The sequence below is a fragment of the Camelus ferus genome, chromosome 32, assembly GCF_009834535.1.
Source record: "Camelus ferus isolate YT-003-E chromosome 32, BCGSAC_Cfer_1.0, whole genome shotgun sequence".
NCBI lineage: Eukaryota > Metazoa > Chordata > Mammalia > Artiodactyla > Camelidae > Camelus > Camelus ferus.
In genome coordinates this window covers 1,523,731-1,545,455 of record NC_045727.1, presented here as the reverse complement: position 1 = coordinate 1,545,455, position 21,725 = coordinate 1,523,731, and the positions used below count along the sequence as shown (strand labels likewise).

Below are 21,725 nucleotides of genomic sequence, written 5' to 3'. Positions count from 1 at the left end.
AAGTTAAAATTATCAAAATTTTCTTCCTTTTTAAGGCTTAATAGTATTCCACTGCATGTACATACCACACATACGTTTTTAAACAAAAAATTAAACTATAGATATTGCTCATTTTAAAGAATCTATACATTTTATTATTTTACTTTAAGAAGATGTACTATAAAGAAAGCTCTACATATTCAAACCTATGCTTCACCTACATAATAAAGATTCAGTAAAGATTGGATAACAGTAATACACCCTTAGTAATTGGTGCTTGGCTTACCTTTTAAGAATAAGATTGGAATCAAAAAGAGGTAAGTTGTTGGCAGAAATCACCCACTTGCAAGGAATAACCAGAAAACGGGTGGCCGAAGAACAGAGAACCCGTCACCAAATTTTAGAAAGCACAACTGTATCGATAATTTCAAGTTGTAACACAAGTCGTAATCCAATCGAATATACTGACCTTACAAAAAAGAAATAGTATAATCTGAATGCATCCATCTATCCATTCTACAAATATTTATTGACCACACGGTTCTGCCCTCTCCCTCCCAACCCCAGGTTTTAAATCGGCTTCCTAACCGTGACTCTAAGACAGGGGTCCTTAAAGAATCATTTGAGGACTTGCAAAAAGTGCAAACTTTCAGAGATTCTGAATTCATAGATCCCTGCGGGACCCAGGAAACGGCATTTTAACAACCTGCCACGCGCTTCCAAGCTCATTTTGAATAAGTATTTTGCTTGCGTGGAAAGCGAATTTGTTAAACTCAGGGGTTAGAAAAGCTCTGGGAGAACATACGTAAAGAGTTTCACTGTGAACCGGCACACGTACTTTCGGAGGGAAAAAAAAACACAAAAGAATCAAAATCTCTAAGCGAGTCTGAGAACCAAAACTCTCACTGCGCTGAAAGATCCCTTCGCGACCGAGAGCGATTCTGCGGCTCCCAGCCAGTCAGCTGCACTTTCGATAGTCTTTCAACTCTGTTAATTGTTCAATTTAGCAGTTGTTGTCTTCGTGAAAATTTTCAGAAAAACAGAAATTTCATTCTCTTCGGAGACGATATGACTTCGATGCTCGACGCGTGTGACTGAATTTCTTAAAAGCAAAGACGGAAAGAGGGCCGTGACGAATCTGCTGCTTCCAATGTAAAGGTCCGGTCCGGAAGGCGGGAATAATCTTCCGTCGCTTGGAGCTCGGCACCAGTCCCCGTGACAAGGGAGGTCCGAGCCTTGCTGAGGTGAGCGAGAGCGGTTTAGTCGGAGCAGGGCCCACCCTGGCGAGAAGGACGAGGGGATTCGGCCTGGACTGTGTGACGGCTCGTGTGGGCCGCCATGTTGAAGCCGGGCAAGGGCGGAGACCTTTTGGGGTTGTGTTGCGGTGAGCGGGGGCGATAGCTGGGTCGGTAGAACGGCCTCTTCCATCCTGCGCCCACCCAGAAGGTGAGGGGTTGGGGGATGTAGCCTCAAGGGCCTAGGCGCAGTTGCCGTGGGGGGTTTGGGAGTATAGACTTTCCACCGAGACTTCCGCCTTAGCGTCCGCGGCATCGCTGCGCATGCGTGGGCGGCCCCGTGTTCGCGTCTTCAGTTGGTTTCCCACCTGGTGGGAAGCGCGGGCTTGTTCCGCAGACTCACCTGGGAGAGGCGTGCTTTGCTTGCTTGTCTAATAATAGCTTTCGGGGGCATAATTTTAATTATAGACACTACCTTATCTCGTCTTACCTAAGATGCAGCGAAGTGGCATTTAGTAACATTTTACAGATAATTTAAATTTTGCCCAGGATATCACTGGGTCTTAAACCTGGGTGTTCCGACTCCCAATCCAGTGCTTTTGTACTATCCATACTTTTGTCCCTAATCGCTAATTGCCCCACCTCCCTCCACCCCACCCCCCGGTGAGATTCGTCTTTAACGTCTCGTATTCGTTTATGAAGTAATGACGAGAATCTAAAAATCCAAAGAGATTGTTGTAGGAAATCTCAACGTAGCCACGGAGGACATACACCTAGAAAGATCAATGAAGGGTTGTGAAGCCCGCTCTTCTCTTGGTATTTAGTAATGATCCGAGCATTCAAATCAGGAAGAAAACAGAAAATTCATTTTTTTATCCCTTTGTAGTTCTCTCCAGATTTTAATTTGAAGAACCCTTACAGCTTTGAAGAGGAGTTCTGACTGTGTACAATAATGTCAGTTTTATTTGGTGGATCTTTGTGACTTTCCTGTGGAATAGGGAAGGGTTTCTTTCCTACTTGGTTGGGGCTCTCAGCCTCAAACACCCAGACCTAGCCAGCTTTTTCCTAGCCCCATCTCCAAAGCTTTATATTTTATGACAGCCATCCAAGGAAATAGTTAAAAGCTCAAGCTCTGGAGTCAAAAAAGCCATTGGTTCCAACTCCCTGTCCGGGCTACTTCTGTGATTTGGGATTAAAAAACCCACCATTCTGTATCTCACCCTTCGCATCTGAAATGGGAGTAATAGAAGTATGTGTGTCCTGGTATTGTTGAGAGGTGAGGGGAGTTGAGTGCTTAGCACAGTACCTGACACCACCTCAGTGTTCCATACAAGTTACCTGTAATTATTACGGTCTTTGGGTTTTGTTTTGTTTTGTTTTCCCTGCAACCTTGTGATGAAGGTAGGAAGTAAGATTAGAATCTTAAGAATTTTAGGGCCATGTAGAGGATACCAGAGCAGAGTCCCAAACCACATAGTGGTCTCTCTCTCTTTTTCCCACATGGAGAAATTATACCCATGATAGAGAAAAGACAAAGTGAGTGAGAGGCAGAGCTGAGACTGGACCAAAATTGTCTCACTCTCGTCTCCTGCTCCTTCCCTTGCTCTAGCTGTTTATCATCCTTTTGCTGATAAGAGTACAAGAGAGGTGTCTTCTCTAAAGTTGCCTGTTAATGATGACAGACATAAGCTCTCCTTTTAACAGTTTGGCAGCAGACGGAGTAATGCTGTTTTGTCTCTCAGTTCTCATGAAGTGGTCCTTTTTGTCTTTGGACCAATAAAGGTTCAGTGAATTTTGACTGGAGTCGGTTCAGCTCCCCAGCATTTATCATGAAGTCCCAGGATTGAAGAGTGTTTATTGTGCATGGGGAAAAACATGAGCAGTATGTCAGAAGAGGTACCATGAGCTGTGGGAGAAACAGATTTGCTTCATGGGGAAGAGGCTGGAAGCTGGACTTGGAAGGACCAGTGGAATTTCCACAAGTGGAGATGGAAGAGGTAGAAAGGAAGAGAATATTCCCAGCAGAGGCAGCTGCACCAGGAAAGACATGGAGCTGGGGAATTAGGGCCCATTCAAGGAATGAGGAGCAGTCCTGGGTGGAATAGGATTTGCAGTGGAATATAGTGAGAGGCTAAGTGGAAGTCAGAGGTCTTGAGTCCATTGATTTTCAGTTTTATTCTGTAGGTGTTTGACTTTTTTACTAGGAAAAAATTCCACTGTGTGCCCCGTAAACAATCACTCCCCTTACATAACCCATAAACTGAAGAACAAAAGCAAAAAAAACCCTTGAGGAAAATTTTAAAAAGAGAGGGGAAGGTATAGATACCGTTTTAATAAATGTCATGGAAAGATGCTGTTAAGAATGAGGCTATCTATTCAACAGAGCCCTGGTTTTTAAGTAACATTTCAGCCCTGGCTCTAAAGCGTTACAGAAGTGGTCACGTGATTTTTTAGTAGTGTCTGAAATGTTGGCAAGTACCTGATCTTCCAGCAGGTTCACATGAATCAGTTATCACATGTCAGATGTAAATTTACCCACCCTCTTTCAGAAAGAAATACTCTCGTATCAGAATGGATGACAACTGCAGTGAACTGAAAGCCTGCGGCTGGGTCACTGTCATTTTAGTTTTGCTACCTGCTTACTGACAGGTGCAAAATGCTGCATTCAAAACACCATTTTCCCTTGTAGTTTCATTTTTAAAAAAGTTCTTTTCCTTTAGTGATCCACACTGAAATATAATATCTAGAATTTGCTTGAGGATAATCCGGGAGCAGGGACATGAGTGGGGGCACAGGTGAAACCAGACTGGCCAGGTGTCAGTCGTAGTTGGAACTGGCTGGGAGATTCAGGGAGGGTTACGCCACTGTCTGCATTGGTATATGTCTGAAATTCTTGGTAGTAAAGAGATTTTAAAAAACACCATTTCTGTGGCAGTTCCCAGGCTGGTTTTCCTATGACCATTTTAAAGTCTGAAAGGCGAGCCTGTTTTGAGTCTGGATTTCGGTCCATGTTGCCTCATTATAATGTAGTTGGTACATGCCCCCTGCCCTCCTGTGCCTAAGCTGGGTAACACGGATGCGCCGAACTCAGGCATGTTGCCCTCTGCTTCCTCCCAGGAGGGAGGGTGGGTGAGTGGGAAAGAGCATCCCGGAGCCCCGCTGCCCGGCTTGGATACTGTATCCCTGGCTTTCTAGCTGGGGGGCCCCAGCCTCTGAGAATTTGCTTCCCTCCCTATGGAGGAGGAGGCGAATGATTGTTATCTACCTCCCTGGGTTGTTGCAGGGATTAAAGCCATAGCTCGTAGTCGGTGCTACATAAATGTTCGCTGTGATCCTCCTTAGAACATGAATGACTGGGTGCCCATCGCCAAGGAGTATGACCCGCTTAAAGCTGGCAGCATCGATGGCACTGACGAAGACCCACACGACCGCGCGGTCTGGAGGGCCATGCTGGCACGCTACGCCCCCAACAAAGGCGTCACCGGAGACCCCCTCCTCACCCTGTTTGTGGCCAGACTGAACCTGCAGACCAAAGAGGAGAGGTTAAAGGAAGTGTTTTCCCGCTATGGGGACATCCGGCGGCTTCGGCTGGTGAGGGACTTGGTCACCGGCTTTTCAAAGGGCTACGCCTTCATTGAATACAAAGAGGAGCGTTCTCTGCTCAAAGCTTACCGGGACGCGGATGGCCTGGTCATCGACCAGCACGAGATATTTGTGGACTACGAACTGGAAAGGACTCTCAAAGGGTGGATTCCTCGGCGACTTGGAGGAGGCCTGGGGGGGAAAAAGGAATCTGGGCAACTGAGATTTGGGGGGCGGGATCGACCTTTCCGAAAACCCATTAATTTGCCCGTTGTGAAGAATGACCAGTACAGAGAGGGAAAGAGGGAGAGGAGGGAGCGCTCCCGATCCCGGGAAAGACACTGGGACTCCAGGATGCGGGATCGGGATCGAGACCATGACCGGGGCCGGGAGAAGAGATGGCTGGAAAGAGAACCAAGCAGGGTGTGGCCTGAGGGTGACTGGGAGAGAGAGAGGGACTTCAGAGATGACAGGGTCAAGGGGAAGGAGAAGAGGGACAGAAGTAAGTAGAGGCTCCCCTCCCCCACCGGAACCCCAGCGGAGCCACGGCGTCAGTAACGGTGCAGGGGCGTCTGCAGGGCTGGCGGACGAAGTCCAAGTCCACTGGTCGAATGAAACTTACTGATGACAGTGGGGCTGGGATACGTTTCCTTTCGACTCTGGAACCCAGGTTCAAGGCGAGCACGGACATTTTGAATTTCTCTTCTTCGTGTTATAGTTTTAAGGACATGTTATTTGATAGGCATTTTGTAGTCACCGGCATCTGTGCAGAAGGGCCTGTGGAAGGAGCCACCAGTTAATTTGGCACTAGAGAATTTGTTTTGATTTTCTGCCATCTGTTGGAAATGACCATTATGAGGGCTTGGCAAAAAGAGGTGATGACTGAAAATCATTTGTGTTGGTCCTGTGACTCCTGGAACCCGAATCTGGTCTGAATCTAAGTTGTGTCTTTTCCATCTTTACATCCATGATGCAGGGGTTTGCAGCATTGAAATAAAAATGGGGTAGAAAAGTGAATCCAGGGAGAATGTCCAGAGGCTTCTCAGCAGTGATCTGGGTCAGCCACGAGCTTCTCTTGAACAAATATATAACTCCATTCTCCAGCCAAATGCTGACTGCTTTTTCTTCCCCTTTTCCTTTTTTGGTGGAATGGCTGACATTTAAAATAAAAAACCAGAGCTGCAGGGCTTTGGGGCTACTGTGGTTTGTGACAGTCTTCCAGCCCTTGGAAAAGGGAACGCTCAAAAGAAACGAGAGTGGAATGAAGATGAAATCAGTGAAAGGTTCCTACCTAGTTCTGGTGGGTTGATTTCCTTTTTTCCCTCTTGATCACCTGGTGGCCTCTGGTTTGTCTGAGAGCTGGATATATTGACCTTAGCTTCTGAGGGCTTTGAGTAAGTTCCATACTGTTCACATGATCTTCAGAAAAGTGACATTTAACATTTTTATTTTATCCACGGCTGTCTCTTTGAAAGTTCAGGTTCTTAAAATTCATGATGTCTCATGCAAAATAAATGTCTGATTTAGTGTCAAGACTCGCACATTCATTACTAGGTTTTTGCATTAGGAGTATGCCTCCTATTGAACGTAGGGAACCTAACTATTAGTCTTAAAATTGCCATTAGAATGGTTTTTAGAAAAATATGCTCTTCCCTTTGTAAATTTCCAGGGCAGAATTTTATTACCTCCCAAGTCTTGCAGGAACAGCCTTGCAGGAACAGCTTTCTGGTCTCACCCACATTTCACTTACGGGGTGTGACATGGGCTGGCGTTGGTAGGTGTGTGAGCTACACAAGAGCGCTCCACATCAGGGAAGCCTGTGTTGAGAGAGCTTCGGAAGAGATGCATCCAGGGCAGTGTTTACATAGTCTAAGCCGGCGGTTGTCAACCCTGAGTGCCACACTCAGACCCCACCCGTGGACATTTGGGCTTAGTCTTGAATCTGCCCTAGTAACTAAAAAACCCAGTAGAACCCCCTGGCAGGGGCTGCAGCGGAAGCCTTCAATGCGGCAAAGGCGGACACCCCCCGACCCAGCAATTCTGCTTCAGGTTTATTCTGCAGACTGACGCACACGTGTGAAAGTGTGCGGTGCTGTTTTAGATCAGAAGGAAGCTAGTTGTCTACTGGTGGGGCCTGGACAAACGGGAACAAATTACACTGTATAGTCGACCAGGGTTCCCCAGTCTTGGCGCTGTTGGCATTTGGGGCTGGATAATTCGCTGTCACTGGGGGCTGTCCTGTGCACTGTAGGGAATGTGGCAGCATCCCTGGGGTCTGCCCCCTGGATGGCAGTGGTACCCTTCCCACCAGAGGTGACAACCAAAAATGTCTCCACAGAGTGCCAGGTGTCCCTGTGGGCCAATCGTGAGCCCCACGGTCTTTTACACTGATGTGGGGGCATGTCCAGGGTGTTCTAAGGAAGAAAGGTACAGATAGCAAGTGTATGATATACTGCCAATTATGTAAAAAGGGAATGGAAATATATATATATATTTAACATAATTTGCATGTATATTTATAAACTATTTCAGGAAAGACACCCAAGAAGCTACCAACACTGGTCACCAAGAAGCTACCAACACTGGTCACCCCTGGGAAGGGTAAGGAAAACTGACTGGGGCAGGGGGATTCCTCAGTATACATGCTTTTATGTTCTCTGAGAATAAGCTCTGATAATTCTAATGGGCAGTCAGGTTGGAGAACCACTGCTCTAAACCAACGTTATCCCTTCTGATTGTTTTTCTCAGTGATCTGAGAACAGTTCACCTGATGGTTTCTTAGCAAACCACAGCAAGATGTGTAGACAGCAGCCCTGTCAGACGTACTTGAGCGCTCCGTTAGGAACGGATACCTCTCTCAATCTGTGAGCACTCGGCCTTGCACCGTGGGTGCCCCGTGGGCGGACAGAAAGCAATATTTGGGCAAACTCCCAACTCGCAAGTTGCAGACGGGGCACCTGGCTCTCCGTCTGCTCCTGCAGCCCCACGACTCAGCCAGACACGCGGTCCCCAAGCCGTCTTTTCACCCACCGCCCTCACTTTTGGCAAGTCTACCCACCCACCATCCGGCATCCCCTGGGGTTCCGCACCCCATTCCCCATCCGCCTTGGGACATCTGTCTTCTTTGCAGGGGACTAAGTATTGGACGTAGTGAATGCTAGAAGGAAATATGCCAGGGGGAAAAAATCCACACAAGAAACGTTGCACTATCTCGTCCTTAGCAACTTTGTTCGGTTAGTACTGCATAACTCACAGCAGATTCCAAGGCACTCGCCTTAAACATTGCTACATGCTCTAGGCATTGTCAGTTACAAGGTGCAGTGGAAAACCATGGGCTCTTGCAAAGCTGTCTCCAGTTTCTGGGTGGGAGGACTGTCACCCCCGTTTTCCGTTGCTTTGTGTCTGAGCTGGGCCACCTCGTCCTGTGACTTCCGAGGCCTGCTTGTGTAGTTGACACATCCTGTACATAATGCTACCACCATGACAATTTCATGAACGTAACTAATGAAAACGTACCACTTCCCTGCCTCCCACCTAAGTGTGACAAACGTGATCATAAAACTTCTACACACAGAATTTCATACAAAGCAAGTCAAACAGCAATTATAGTGGCAAGTGATGTATCTGGCGAAGCTTGTGTTACTGAAGTTAATGCAAAAGTCGACCTCCACTCGTGGTATTATTAAATATATATCCTAAGGGATCAGAGTCATCTATTAGAAACAGTGATAGCCCTGGGTATAAATAAACGTTTCTTTAGAGTTTGGCATCAGTTTTTCAACGTGCTTCCTCAAAGCAGACAGTTTGTTTGAGGGATCAGTTTTGAGGGTACATCTGAACCAAGAGGTGTACAGGGTTGTGACACCTGGGGCGGCCAGGTTCCATTGCAGGCGCTGGCAGTGGGCACTTCAGGTCCGAGGACAGAGGTGGGCCACGGTCACAGGTGCTGCAGGGCCTCCTGTCCTTGCTCCGTGTAACCGTCGTCTCGGTGGGAGTTGGCCCACTGGCCAAAGGACTCGTGGATATGCACGTTTCTCTGTGTGTTGGCCAGACGCTTCTTATCTCGGGAGAAGAAGCTAAACCTTTTGGAAGAGAAGGAAAGAAATGAGAGCCTGCCCTTGGCCGTGCGCGTCACGGTTTTTGCAATGCCAGGGACATACAGCGGCAAACGTGAAGGGAGCAAATCAACTCAAGGTGTGAACGGAAGAGTTGGGGGGTGCGGGTCAGAGTTATTCCAGAAAGCAGCAGGGGATTCTGCATGTCACTGCCATGGGACCTTGGAGGTGGCACGGTGTGGTCAGGGTGCGCACGTATGTGATGTGTGATGCATCCATCTCCCGCATTAAGCACTGCTGGGGATTTCTTCTCATTATGAGTGGAAGTAAAAAGCTACTGGGAACATAAATCATGAGTCACTTTACCCTAGTGATGCAGAGAAAGTAATACTCGAAAGCCACATGGAGCGTAAGATGATTCTGATGTAAAGAGACGAATGTTTTAAATTTAAGTAATTATGTATTTATTTAATATGAATCGGGAAACCAGCTAAGTACATATCAAAGCCCAAACTTCATGGAGATTACTGCTGCTAAGAATGAGGTGAAAAGTGGACAGTTAAAAAATAGGACAGTTAAGATATGTATTAAGGGTACACATGGTTCTCTGATTAGATGAACACTGTGAGTGTAGTATGTGAATGAATTTTGAGAAACATCAAAATTGATGACAAAAACTGATTTAATAGTGAAAGCCTGGAGAAGTTACCACAGTAACTACATAGCAACAGTTAAAACGGACCAACGGGTCTTTTTAAGACAGATGTGACTTGATCACTGATCAGTCAGAGTGAACCATCTGATGCCTAAAAGATAAAGGCAGAAATCAGAGGCAAAAAGCTTACAAAGTGGTCCATTTAAAACAAGGTTGGCTTTAACTCTACCTAAACAGAGACTAGGACCCCGGCCAGTACACCTGAGCTGGCCCATTTTGAGTATCTCCCCTCGAAACCCTTTCTGAGCTGCCAGCTGTCCTTCCATGCTCCCAGCCCCTAAAGGTTCCTTCTATTCTCACCAAGTTCCCTTACTCTTGAATTTTGGTTTTTGAACTTGGTAAGAGATCCCGTCGCTCTGTTATGTTCTCCAGGGGCAGGGATAGGAATGAACCACTAAGAAATCAAAGCTTCAGATCAACTATTTTTAGTTCCCTCTGTCTGTTCACCTATTAGCTTTTTCTTTTTTTCCCCCTTAGTGCGATAGCCTATGGTTTCAATCACATCTAGGTGAAAATGATTTTCCTGTTCTGTGGTTACTGGATCCTACAGTAGCTTCCCACCAGGAATAAAGTGGTCTTTCATCGTAAAGGTCGGGCACGCCAAATTTGTCTGGAAATTCTCCCTACAGCCAGTATGTGTACTAGCAAGTGAAGGCATGATTTTTTCATCCTGGGTTATTTGTGAGCACTTTTCATAGTGTAATCAAAGCAATCAGCTGGCCAAAAATACAGCGGCACCCATCACTGTTACATTTCACGTCTACCTGATTCAGGCAGGAAAGCCACTTGCCACGCCCTGTCCAAGGGGACACTGAGAGAATCAAGATGAAGGTCCCCTCCTCTGTTTTTCTTTTTTTTTTTTTTAAAAAAACCAAGATCAAATGGCTCACTGATGATGGCTCGGCAAAACAAAGCGGTTTAGAAAGCCAGGGCGTGAAGATCGAAAACACAGCGTTAGTGTCACTCAAGGGGTGGGTCGTGGTGGGCGTTGATTACTGACCCGTCACTTAAAGGACCTTCTTTACTGGATCATGGACAAGGTGGTTTTAGAATGGAAACAGAAAAGACAAAAAGAATTATCGGTGACAGAGCCGAGAATTCCGAGGCTTCACTCGTGCCGATCGAGCGTCATGAGTGGCACGTCTGGAATCACACACAACACCCACTTCAAATGGGGACACGCAGGTGATGGCCATGCAGCTAACGTGGCCAGAGGAGACAGGCCAGCCCCAGCAGTAGCCGCAGCAGACATTCCAAAGGCACAGCTCAAAAGAAAACCAGAAAATCACAGTGCCTACGAGGGACACAAGTCGTCGGACAGGCTGCAGTGTGGGGTCATCTATTATCAGTCCAGCGGCTACCATGGGCATTATGGCTGTAAAGATCCTGGTTAGAAAAGTACAGATAGACACAGAGAAGATAAAAACAGGGGAGGCATGAAAAAGAAACACACTCCACAGACAGATCAGCTGAAGGGTTTGCTTATGGTTTATGCTATGGGTGGAACGATACTGCTGCAACCCTCCCCCGTTCATATTTTGAAGTCCTAACCCCCAGTACCTCAGAAAGTGACCTTATTTAGAAATAGAATCCTTGTAGATGTGACTAGTTTTGGTGAGATCATACTGGAGTACGATGGTCCTCATCCAGTGCGACTGGTGTCCTTATAAAAGGGGAGATTTGGACACAGACATGCGTATAGGAAGAAGGCCAAGTGAAGATGGAGGCAAAGACTGGGGTGATGCTTCCATACGTGAGCAAAGGCCAAAGATGGCCAGCAAACCACGAGAAGCTGAGAGAGAGGCAGGGAACAGATTCCCCCTCACGGCTCTCAAAAAGAATCGACCCTGCTAACGCCTTGATCTTGGACTTCTAGCTCCCAGAACTGTGAGACAATACTTTTCCAGTGTTTAAGCAAACTCCATTTGTGGTCCCGCAGCCCTAGCAGATGTATACAGCATGTGATGACCACCTAGGTTAGACAGGGGGCCTCAAGGGCTGGAAACACAGGCCTGGGTGCAGGAAAGGGAAAGTCGACCCCTGTGGTGGGGGTTGGTGGTGACGAGCTTGGGTGTCTTCCAGCACATCTCCCCCAGCTGCCCTGAGCTGCAGGCTCTGTGCCCTGAAGGCGGCCAGGGGAGACCCAGGAGAGAAGGTGAGGCAGCCGGGTGGATGGGGCAGGAGAGAGCCTGCGTAATCACCTGCCTGGGTAGGTCAGAGCTGACAGTCAGTGCTCACCGGTTCCTTGTCTGGGCAAGGAAAGTGAAGAAGAAACGCCAGCCAAGCCTCGAGACCTTATTTTGAACGGCTCTGACTTTTTTTTTAAGAGGTTGGTGGGGAAAGTATGATTATCTCAAATGAGGTTTGGAGATTCTCTGTCTGGATCACCCTTGATGCAACTTCACAGAGTAGCTGGAAGTTGGCATCCTGGCAGAAACACCTGGCTGGCTTCTCATGGGGACAATGAAAAAAGGGGGCTACCTTGTGGTAAATGGGCCCAATTCCCAGGGGCCAGGCTAGTTGGTACCAGTAGCTTTCTAGGGGCTCTAAACCACACAGTTCTGCACCCACCTTCACCAGGACTCCTCTCTCAGTGTACGTAACAGGGAGCCCCCAAAGACAGAGTCACTGGTTGGGGGTGGTCCCACATGTGGGGTGGGTATTTTGCCTGGACGGATGTTTGCCCACTAGGAAATGCTGGTCCTCATATGGGGCCTGATCAGGGGTGAGACTGACGCACAGGGATCCTGGGGCACCTAGGGGGTTCCGGCCGAGTTATTCTCTGTGTCTCTCACTGAACAGACTGCCCCCTTCTCTCCCTATCCCAGGTGCCTCACTATAGAAGCCGCCTCCTTCAGAGGGACTGCCACTTTCATGACAAAAAGACTACCTTGTTTTGGCCAAAAGTTATGACCTGGATATGATGTAGCTTTAAACTCCCCCCTCCCCCACCCCTCCCTGCGACAATTCTTTCTGTAAGACTCAAACCGAATGAGGTTCTGACAGTGGCATTTCAGGCAGCGTAAAGGGCGGCTGCGAGGAAGCTATTTCTGGGCTGCAGCGAGGAGGGCGGTGGGTAGGAGGACAGGGACAGGACGCACCGTTGTCACTACTGTTGGATACCTGGGTGGCCGCCTGCTTCAAGACCAACCTTTCTGGTGTGTAAGGCCAGCTGTTCTGATCGCAGCTTCCCTGGCTGTGCCTCTGCGCCCACTGCCAGCTTCCTGCCCCCCTGGGCAGCCCCCGCCCCTGCTCAGCAGCGAGCAGCTGTGTGTGCGTGCATGCGACTAAGACTGAGAGCCGGAGGCCACACAAAGGGGGCGCTGGTGCCTGGTGTCCACTGGGGATGAGGCTGGAGTCACTCAGGCGCTCCCTCGTGACCCTCCCGGGCAGTGCCAACCCAGACTCCCCGGCCAGCAGCTGCTCAATCACAAGCTATTCTTGGAACGTCTGGGCACACTGTTTTGACAGTGGCAAGAGTTTCTGGTTCCCTGGACCAGTTCAGCCCAGAAATGTAGACTCTGGTGTCTCTGGCTGGTGGTGCATTTGAGAGATAAGGGAACTGGGCGGTCAGCCCAGAGCTGATGACTCGGGAAGTGGGGTGAGCAAAAGGGGGCGGGAAGGCCGAACGAGACAGCTGGGGCAAGCACGGGGCGGGCGGCAGACAAAAGGCAGGGCTTCCAATCTGACTCTGATCCTTCTCGGCAGCATGAGCTCAATGAAGGCAATGGACTTCTCTGGGCCCCAGGTTCCTCATCTGAGAAATGCGGCTAACTGTCCCAGCTCTGAATCTCCATCAGGGTGAAGATACCCTAATTCAAGTGCTCCAAGACGGTGAAGCCCTCTCGAACCTCCATGGCAGTTACTGCTTACTTCCCGGGCAGTGGGAAAAGCAGTCAAAGGCGGGGAGCTGAGCTGGAGAACGGCCGTGAGAGGCACTCAAGAGGCCGTGTGACTAATACTCCACAAAAGCAAGGACGAAGGGACCAAGTAGACCCAGATGGCTGCCCGAGAGTGAAGGATGGAGAGGGAGACAAGCGTGGAGCCGTCTTAAGAACCACCGTTCCCTTGCCCGGGTCCCCAGGGAAGACCTGTCCCTGCCCCAGGCCCTGAGCTCGTGGCTGCACTGATGCAGCGCCTGGTCGGCGGCTGAGGTGGACAAAGGCGACCAGCGTCCTGTCTGGGCTGCCGGTGTGATGTTCCACTTATCCCCTAGAAGGCCGGGACAGCCGCGGGACTGGCCACCTGCACCCTGTGGACAGGAGATTCTGATTTCTCCCTCCCTCCCTGGTTCCCTGATTCCAGCTGCTTCTCCTGCCAGGCTCAGAGCCCCAGGTCTTGCTGAGTAACCAGAGGTCAAGCTAAAGAGGAGATGGGCTTTGAGAACAGGGCCCCAGGGTCCTTTCTGGAGCAATCTGGAAGAGAGGACCAGACACCACAGCCTGCACCACAGGTGTGGGTAGAAGAACTAATGGGAAGAAGATTGTTGGCTAGTTCTGATAACTTCCCTCTGGATTCTACCCAGTATGAGATTTGCAAAAGCCACCTCTTAATTACTTGTTTTAAAGAAAGGGGACTGGAGTGGAAAACTAGAAAGTCAGAACAGCCCAGCTTCAGAAGGAAGTCTCAGAATTACACGTGACTTGGAATGACAGTGCCGGCGACGCTGTAAATGCGCTTCACCTGGAGCAGAGATGCTAGCACGGTCCGACTGTTACAGGCAAGGAACTACTCTAGGAAGAAGACACTGGTCTCCTGGTCTCATCCCTCCCTCAGCCCAGGAAAGGCCTGTGTGGCTCATCAACTTTTTCTCAACTTCCCCAGGTTTTAACCCAAAGCATGTAAAAGCCATTCTGCTCATCCTTACATGCAAGTAGGGCTGGAGGACGGATCAGGGTCTAAGAGCAGTCAGTCCCATTTCTTACCGAGCACTGGATGGAAAACCCTAACCAAGGGTGCTGATTACATCACATAATCAGGACCAGAGGGTTCCCTCTCCCCAAGATGAGGCTACAGTGGATACCTGTTACGTCTCCGAGTTAATTAGCAAACTGACCTTGCTTGGGGCCTGTCCTTCCCCTCATTTCAGCTCACGGGAACTGGATGGAGTTAAAGCTACTCTCAGCTTCAGGTGTGAGAATGAGACCCAGGCCAGGCCTGTGGATGCACTGCCCTGTGATTGGCTCAGGGGTGGCCATGTGACCCAGTCAGAGCCAATGAGACTCGACTCTGACTCCCATGGGAGAGTCTCTCTTCCCACTGGAGTTTCAGACCAGAAAACAGAAGCCCGAGCTGATGGCTGCGGCATTTCCACCCTAAGGGGACAGCACAGCCAAGAATACAGCCCCCAGAGAGGAAAACCAAGTCAGAAACAGAGGGAACGAAGCAGAGCCCTGATGACAAGACCTGGGTCCAGCTGAGCCTGAAGCCAGAATGACCTGAAAATTTTTAGTTGCTTGGCCAACAGTTTTTCTTTAAGTTACTTTGAGTTGAGTTTCAAGTGCTGACGGACGATTATGAACTTATATGTGGCCAAGATGGTACTGGGATCCAGAGGAAGCCTTTCTGGTTCCAAGCTTCACCCCAGAAAATATTTATCCCTAACCAGAACTGGGACCACAGCTCCTCCGAAACCAGCAGATGGAGGGCCAGGCAAACGAGCAACACAGAAGTGGCAGAGGAGGCTTGGAAAGGAGCCGCGGGTTAACCCACACACTCCAGAGGGTGGCCAGCCTTTCCCACAGACACCAGGGCCCAGCATTTGAACAAGGCACCCCTTTCTAAGAGCAGAGGGTCCAGCAGTTACAAGGCTGCACACATTTTGTGTTCCCTTCCCATTCCCCAACGCTGAGGATGAATTCAGTTCCCAGGATAAGAACTAGCCAAGAATTTCCAAACATAACTGGACTTCAAAGGTTGAGGCATCCGAGTAGTACCCCAGTCTCTCTCCCCACACACTCCGGTCTGCTTTCCCACCCACAGCACTCGCTTTCACAAGGCCTCTCGGGGCTTGCGGGGAAGAACCGATGCCTCTTCTGTAATGAGCCAGAAGGCCGAGAGCCAGGAGGACCCTCTCAGGGGGGACAACGAGGCCACAAGACAACTGGGAGCAGGAGGTGCTCTTGCAGAGTGTAAAACCTGGGCTCTGGGGCCGGGCTGCCTGGGTTCGAGCCCTGGCTCTGCCTTGTATTGGCTGTATGACCCAGGCAGGTGACTGACCTCAATGCTTCAGTCTCCTTAACTGGGAATGGCAGTGCCCCCACCTCACAGGGCTATTATCTGCGGGAACAGTAACCGGCACATAGTAGGTTCTTAGTAGATATTAACTAACTAGACCAGAGCTTTAACCTTTTATCTGAAGGGCTGTAGGGGTCAGTGAACCCGAAACTGTTTACAAATCTCTATGTCCCACCCCCCTACCCCAGGGAAAGGGTCTGCATGCTCTCATCCGCATCTCTTGTGATGCAGGGACCGCTGAAGTAGCTTTAAGTCTAGCTGAGGGCAAGGACTAGGTCGCTCTTTTCTTGCATGTCCCCCACAGCAACCAGGGCCTGACTCTGCATGCATTATGCACCAATCAGTCCTTAATGCAGAGACAGAGGGACAGGTGAAGTCCTCACAGAAAAGCATACATGGGGGGACCTGCGGCCATTCCGGACTCCTGGGGTTTCAAGTCCTTAAAATGCATGACCCTCCCCTACCGCGCCGTGTTTGCTGTCCTCAGAGACATGCCCCACTTGACGCTCTCAAGCAAGCCCTGAGCGTCAGCCACAGGCCCCACCCCTTTCCCGCCCGCTCAGCCTCCCCCAAACCTCTCTGCCCTGGAACCCCCCGGGAAGAGCTCAACCTTTAAGGTACAGAGGTGGACTGTCAAGGGCCAGACCCGACGTGCCCCGGGGTTAGGCCCATCTCAGCGGGAGGGGGTTAGTTAGTGACAAGCCTGGTGCCCGGGAGAAGTGAGCGGCCGTGGGACCCACCAGGTCGGCCACCCGCCAGCGAGCGGAGCACTTACAGTCGCTTGATCCCAGACTCCGGCTGGGGGGATGTTCTTGGGTGGGCGACGGGTGGAGGCTGGGGTATTCGATTTTCCTCTTCTATTTCTTCACTGGAAGGAATTGAGAGGCGTGAGGTAAAAGAGTCAAACATTCCACAAGAGCTGGACTATTCCAAGGGTATCGTCCGATGGTCCGGGAGGGCGTGTCCTTTTTCAGGGGAGTGGAAGTAAGGGGACCCAGGAGGACAACAACAGTTGCCTCTGCCCCACAGGCTCTCTGCCTCAAGGGCCGGCCTCGGAGCGACAGGAGTGGCCAGTGACGAGGGTTCGTCCTGGAGGCCATGGACACAGGTGCCTGCAGGCCCTTTGGCCCAGTTAGTTAAATGTGAACAATTTCAGGAAGGTCACCACATCGCTATTCTAAGTTTACTTTGGAGATTCTAGCCACAAAGAACGATTCCCTGTTTCCTGTTCTTGCCAAATGCTTCCTTGTCTCCACACCTTTGTGATTTATTCTGCCTGAAATATGCCACCCATAACATATCCCATACCTGAAAAGTACCCTATCCTTTAGGGAAGGCTCAGTTCTGATGCCACCACCTCCATGAAGCCTTCCTGATTTCCACCCCATCCCCAAGCCAGAAGTGACTTTTCTCTTCTTTGAACAGCCAGTGCACACATTGTCATAAAACTGTCTTAGGTGGCGGACTCACAGTGGGTTTTCAGTAAAAATGTGTGGCATTGTATTTTCTCTGATGTCTTATCTTCCCTCCTGGGGCAGGGACATCTGGTGCATCCTTCCTTCCAGCTTTCTGTTCAACAGATAGATGTTGTGCGCCTACGCTGTGCTGGTGCGCCTACGCTGTGCTAAGCTGCATGCTGAGTTCTGGGAACTTAGTCACGAAAAGACAAATAAGGTTTCTGGTCTCATGCTGTTGCAGTCTGGTGTGGAAACAGACAATAAAACAAGCATGTTCATAAACAGGATAATGTGAGATGGTGAAAAGAGACATGCAGAAAGTAAAACTGGGTAAAGCAATAAACAGTGACCAGGACAGGGCGCTCATCTGGAGGGGAGGTGATGAGGAAGGCAGGCCTCTCTGAGGAGGTGACACCTGACCTGACCCTGAATGACCAGGAGTCAAGAGCAGCATGTGCAAAGGGCCTGAGGTAGAAACAAGCATGGTGTGTTTTGGGGACCCAATAGAAGGGCAGTGTGTGCAAAGCTGAATGAGTATGAGGTTTCATGGCACGAGATGGTGGGCTAAGTCAGGAGCAGTGCTATCCGCAGAACTTCCCACGAGGATGGGAACAGTCTATATCTTTGCCGTCCAATATGGTGGCCATTAGCCACAAGTGACGACTGAACACTTGAAATGTGGCGAGTGCAACTGTTGAACTGAATTTTACATTTTACCTAAGTTTAACTCATTCAAATTTAAATAGCCACATGTGGCTAATGGCTACCACATCAGACGGTGCAGCTCTACCATGTACAAGAAGTTCACGGGCCACAAATGGACCAGATGAACAAATAATTAGGCTGCATAGCTCCACCATCTCTTATCTGTAATTCCAAAATCCGAAAAGCTCTAACACCCAAAATGCATTTGTGAGGTTTTTTTTTTTTTGTCATTCATTTGATGGTAAAACCTGAAATGAAATCTCATGAGGCTGTTTATAGTCTTTATTTATCCGATTTAGTATGAATGTTCGTATCTTTTGCTGCAAAAATATTCACGAGTTTGATTCTGGGGAGCAGCCCCAGACCTCGCTTGTGGTGTGAGAGAATACACAGTAGGTGGAATATTCTTTTCTAACAGCTGGAAAGGTTTTTTTTCATTAAAAAAAATTGGGGGGGGTACTTAGGTTGGTTTATCTATCTATCTATCTATCTATCTATCTATCTATCTATCTATCTATTTGATGGAGGTATGGGGATTGAGCCCAGGACCTTGTGCATGCTAGGCAAGCGCTCTACCATTGAGCTATACCCTCCCGCCACAGCTGGAAATTCTGAATTAAAAAATGCACCTGAACCCTTGAGTTTCAGGAAGGAATTACGAGCGGGTATGTAAGTGCTTCAGGCCAGAGATGGTCTCCACAATGGATACAGATGCCATCCTTATTTTCCAGGTGCTAATTGTCCCCAAACTCCTCACAATCTCAGCAAGGAGCCAGCCTGGGAGCTCCCAGGGACACTCACCTCTTATAGTACGCCAGCTCCTCCTGCAACAAAAACACCTTGGACTTGAGCTCGTTCCTCTCGTGCAGCACGTCCCGCAGTTCCTGCAGTGTGAACCGGGGGCGGTTGGGGTCCTTGAGGTCCATGGCCACCTTCTCCACCTCTGAGACACACTCGTCTCCACCCGGCTCCGTCTGGAGGAGGCAGAGATGCTGCAAATGAATTCCTGGCCTGCCACCACCAGCACCCACTACGCATCCTGCCGGAGCCCGAATTTCCCATCCTCCCGGGGCCTGGGCAGCTCGCCGAGGGCGCTATTTTAAGAACTTGCAGGCGGCCTCTGCTCACGTTCTATGCAGTCAGCGTCCCTCTGGAGACGAAAGCCAGTGGCCACCGTTGTTTGCCTTCTCAATAGCCAGACCCGTGGTCCTGGTGCCTCCCCATCTGACTCAGGGTTTTATTACAAATGACATTAAAAGGCACCCGAGGAGAAGAAACAGTGCACCCCCAGTGCCGCCACCCTCTTAAATCTGCTTGCTTTCCCTTTCCCGTGTTCTTGCCTCATTTTCTTACCAAGGCCATTGCTAACCTGGCCAAAGTTGTTGGAATCAGAGCCTACGCACAATTCTCTATTCCTTTTTCATCTGACATTAAGTCGTAGACACTTCCCCATTTGTGCCTGGCCCTCTGGTTAATCCCTCTCCTCCCCAGTGGCTGTGGGCATCTTTTCGCTGAAGTTCAGTGGGAGCCCTGATGGGAGGTGAGGGGGTGACATCACAGCCGACGTGCACACGCAGGGCACTTCTCCTCCATGCAGGTCACACAGATGGAGCCTAACCTGCTGAGCCACCTCCTCCAGACCCCAACCCCATCCTTCTGCCCTCTTCCTCAGCAAGAGCTTTTTAAAAGAAATTGTGATAAAATTCACCTAACATAAAATTTACCATTTTAAAATACTCACTTCGGCAGTGTTCAGCATACTCACGATCTTGTGCAATTACCACTTCTATCTAGTTCCAAAACATTTTCCAGAGGAAACACCACACCCTTAGCAGTTCCTCCCCAACCCACCCCCCAATTCCAGCCCCTGGCAATGACCACCTGCTTTCCATCTCTGTGGATCTGCCTTTCCTGGACATTTCCTAGAAATGGTATCATACAATATGTGGCTGTGACTGCCTTCTTTCACTCAGCATCACATTTTTAAGGTTCATCCACATGGTACCCTGTGTCAGTGCTTCATTCCCTTTTCATGGCTGAATAATATTCCATTGTGTAAAGACACCACATTTTGCCTATCCTTTTTATCCCCTGATGGGCATTTGGGTTATTTCGATCTTTTGGCTATTGTGAATAATGCTGACATGAACATCAGTGTGCAAAGATTTGTTTGAACACCTGTTTTCTGTTCTTTGGGTAGCTACCTAGGAGGGGAATTGCTGGGTCATATGGTGACTATGTTTAACTTTTGGAGGAACTGCCAAACTGTTTTCCACAGCAGCTGCCCCATCTTACATTCTTGCTAGCAGTGTAGGAGGGATTCGACATTCTCCACCTCCTTGCCAACATTTCTTTTTCTTTTCTTTTCTTTCTTTCTTTTTTTTTTTTTTTCGATAGCAAGGAAGTTTTTGCAAGCTTTCCAAGTCAGCTGGGCAAATCTGCAGGTGGCCCAGACTCTCCAGGGTGCACTATTCCTGACACCCCCCGAGCCGCCAGCATCCCATGATTGTTTAGAAGGAGTAGACAGAAGCTTAGGACAACAGTGGGTGAGCTCTGGAACAGGGGAAAGCGGGATTGAAATACAAAACTAACCCCCTCCCCCCCCCCAAAAAAAAAACAAAAAAACACAGAAGCACAAGGAGAAATGGACTCCAACTGAGACAGGCCAGGATGTTGAAGGGCTCCAGAAGGCAGAGTTGAGATGCCTCCCATCCTGGGAGAGTTGGGGACGGGCTGTTCTGGGAAAGGACACTTGTAAGGAGACACTACCCACCAGGGCAGATCAGGTGACAGAAGAGCCACCTGGCAGGCGCGGGCTGGGAAGTGGTCCTGACCAGGAGTCAGCACTGAGCAGCAGGCAGCAGGGGAGGCGGCCCACTGCAGCAGGAAACCTGACACATGCTACCCCCCAAGCCGGCTGGGCAGCAGAGAGGGGCCTCTTCCTATCCAAAGACTAGGGGAGGAAATGTTGGAGGACTCAGCTTCCCAAGAAGGTACTCCAGGCATCTGCTGGTGCCACACCTTCAGGGGGGCTGTGTCTTCAGGGAACATCTTCAGTGTCCAACTCCCTCTGCAGAGCCTCCAGGGCTGCTCCTTGGACCACCTGATAGCCACACATTGGGACCGTAACCCCTGTCCAATATCATGTATAGCAAATGCCTAGTATAAAGCAGGCACTCACTAATGCCAGTTCCCTTCTCTTCTTCTGCCCAGGTTAACCACAGAACATGCTTGGATGTCTCATATTTATTTAACATTATTGAGTATCAACTTTGCATCTGCTGGTCACTGAGCAAATGAGATGAATCAGACAGGTGGAGGTGGAAGGAAGATATACACAAATAAAAATTTACAAGGTAATATAATAAGTGGTGCAAGGGCATCAAACTCTGAGGAGGAACATGGAAGATGTCACTGCAGATGTGGTCTCTGTGCATGGGGTCTTGACGAATGTGTAGGAGTTTGCCAAGAACTCTGGGTCCACTCCAGTGACCCCATCCCCTCATTTTATTTGGCCCTCACTGTGTTCTAAAACTCTTTTGAATTGGTTGCCAGCAGCTTTAGGTCAGGGGATTTCACCCTAAAGTTTGGGTTTGGGGCTTCCTTTAGGGAAAAAACATTGGAAGACTAGGCCACACTGGGCCCACATGGCAACACTGGGCTGGTGCTGCATAGCAGCTGCTCCCTCTTACATGCTATTTCCATGGTTGCCCACTCCCCTCCCCTTTTTCCTTCCCTGCCTGTATCCTGGAGGTGTTGG

The 21,725-nt window shown here is 49.3% G+C and overlaps 2 protein-coding genes across 7 annotated transcripts in view; one reads left to right on the top strand and one right to left on the bottom strand.

The window, feature by feature from the left end:
* Window positions 1-1,100: 1,100 nt before the first annotated feature.
* On the top strand, window positions 1,101-20,594 carry SNRNP35 (small nuclear ribonucleoprotein U11/U12 subunit 35). Of its 4 annotated transcripts, XR_004316779.1 has the most exons (3): window positions 1,172-1,223; window positions 7,329-7,397; window positions 20,363-20,594. XR_004316779.1 is itself a non-coding variant. In XM_006178204.3 (2 exons), exon 2 carries the CDS (start codon window positions 4,560-4,562, stop codon window positions 5,304-5,306), a length of 747 nt encoding a protein of 248 aa, XP_006178266.1. In that variant the 5' UTR covers window positions 1,101-1,223; window positions 4,557-4,559; the 3' UTR covers window positions 5,307-6,329. The 4 variants fall into 4 exon arrangements, 3 of the variants coding, with proteins under 3 accessions (XP_006178266.1, XP_032328090.1, XP_014409244.1); XM_006178204.3 differs by lacking the exons at window positions 7,329-7,397; window positions 20,363-20,594 and adding an exon at window positions 4,557-6,329 and having other exon boundaries at window positions 1,101-1,223; XM_032472199.1 differs by lacking the exons at window positions 1,172-1,223; window positions 7,329-7,397; window positions 20,363-20,594 and adding exons at window positions 1,230-1,363; window positions 4,557-6,329.
* Window positions 8,001-21,725, bottom strand: part of RILPL1 (Rab interacting lysosomal protein like 1) — a 37,111-nt gene continuing 23,386 nt past the window's right edge. The window contains exons 5-8 of one of the 3 annotated variants that reach the window (XM_014553757.2): window positions 18,767-18,939; window positions 16,579-16,671; window positions 10,567-10,590; window positions 8,001-8,878 (exon numbers count right to left, since the gene is read on the bottom strand). In XM_014553757.2, coding sequence (XP_014409243.1) covers window positions 8,734-8,878; window positions 10,567-10,590; window positions 16,579-16,671; window positions 18,767-18,939 — 435 coding nt within the window. In that variant the 3' untranslated portion in view covers window positions 8,001-8,733. Of the gene's footprint in view, window positions 8,879-10,566; window positions 10,591-10,864; window positions 10,953-16,578; window positions 16,672-18,766; window positions 18,940-21,725 lie in introns of all 3 variants that reach the window. The other 2 variants (XM_006178206.3, XM_006178205.3) reach the window with 2 other exon arrangements.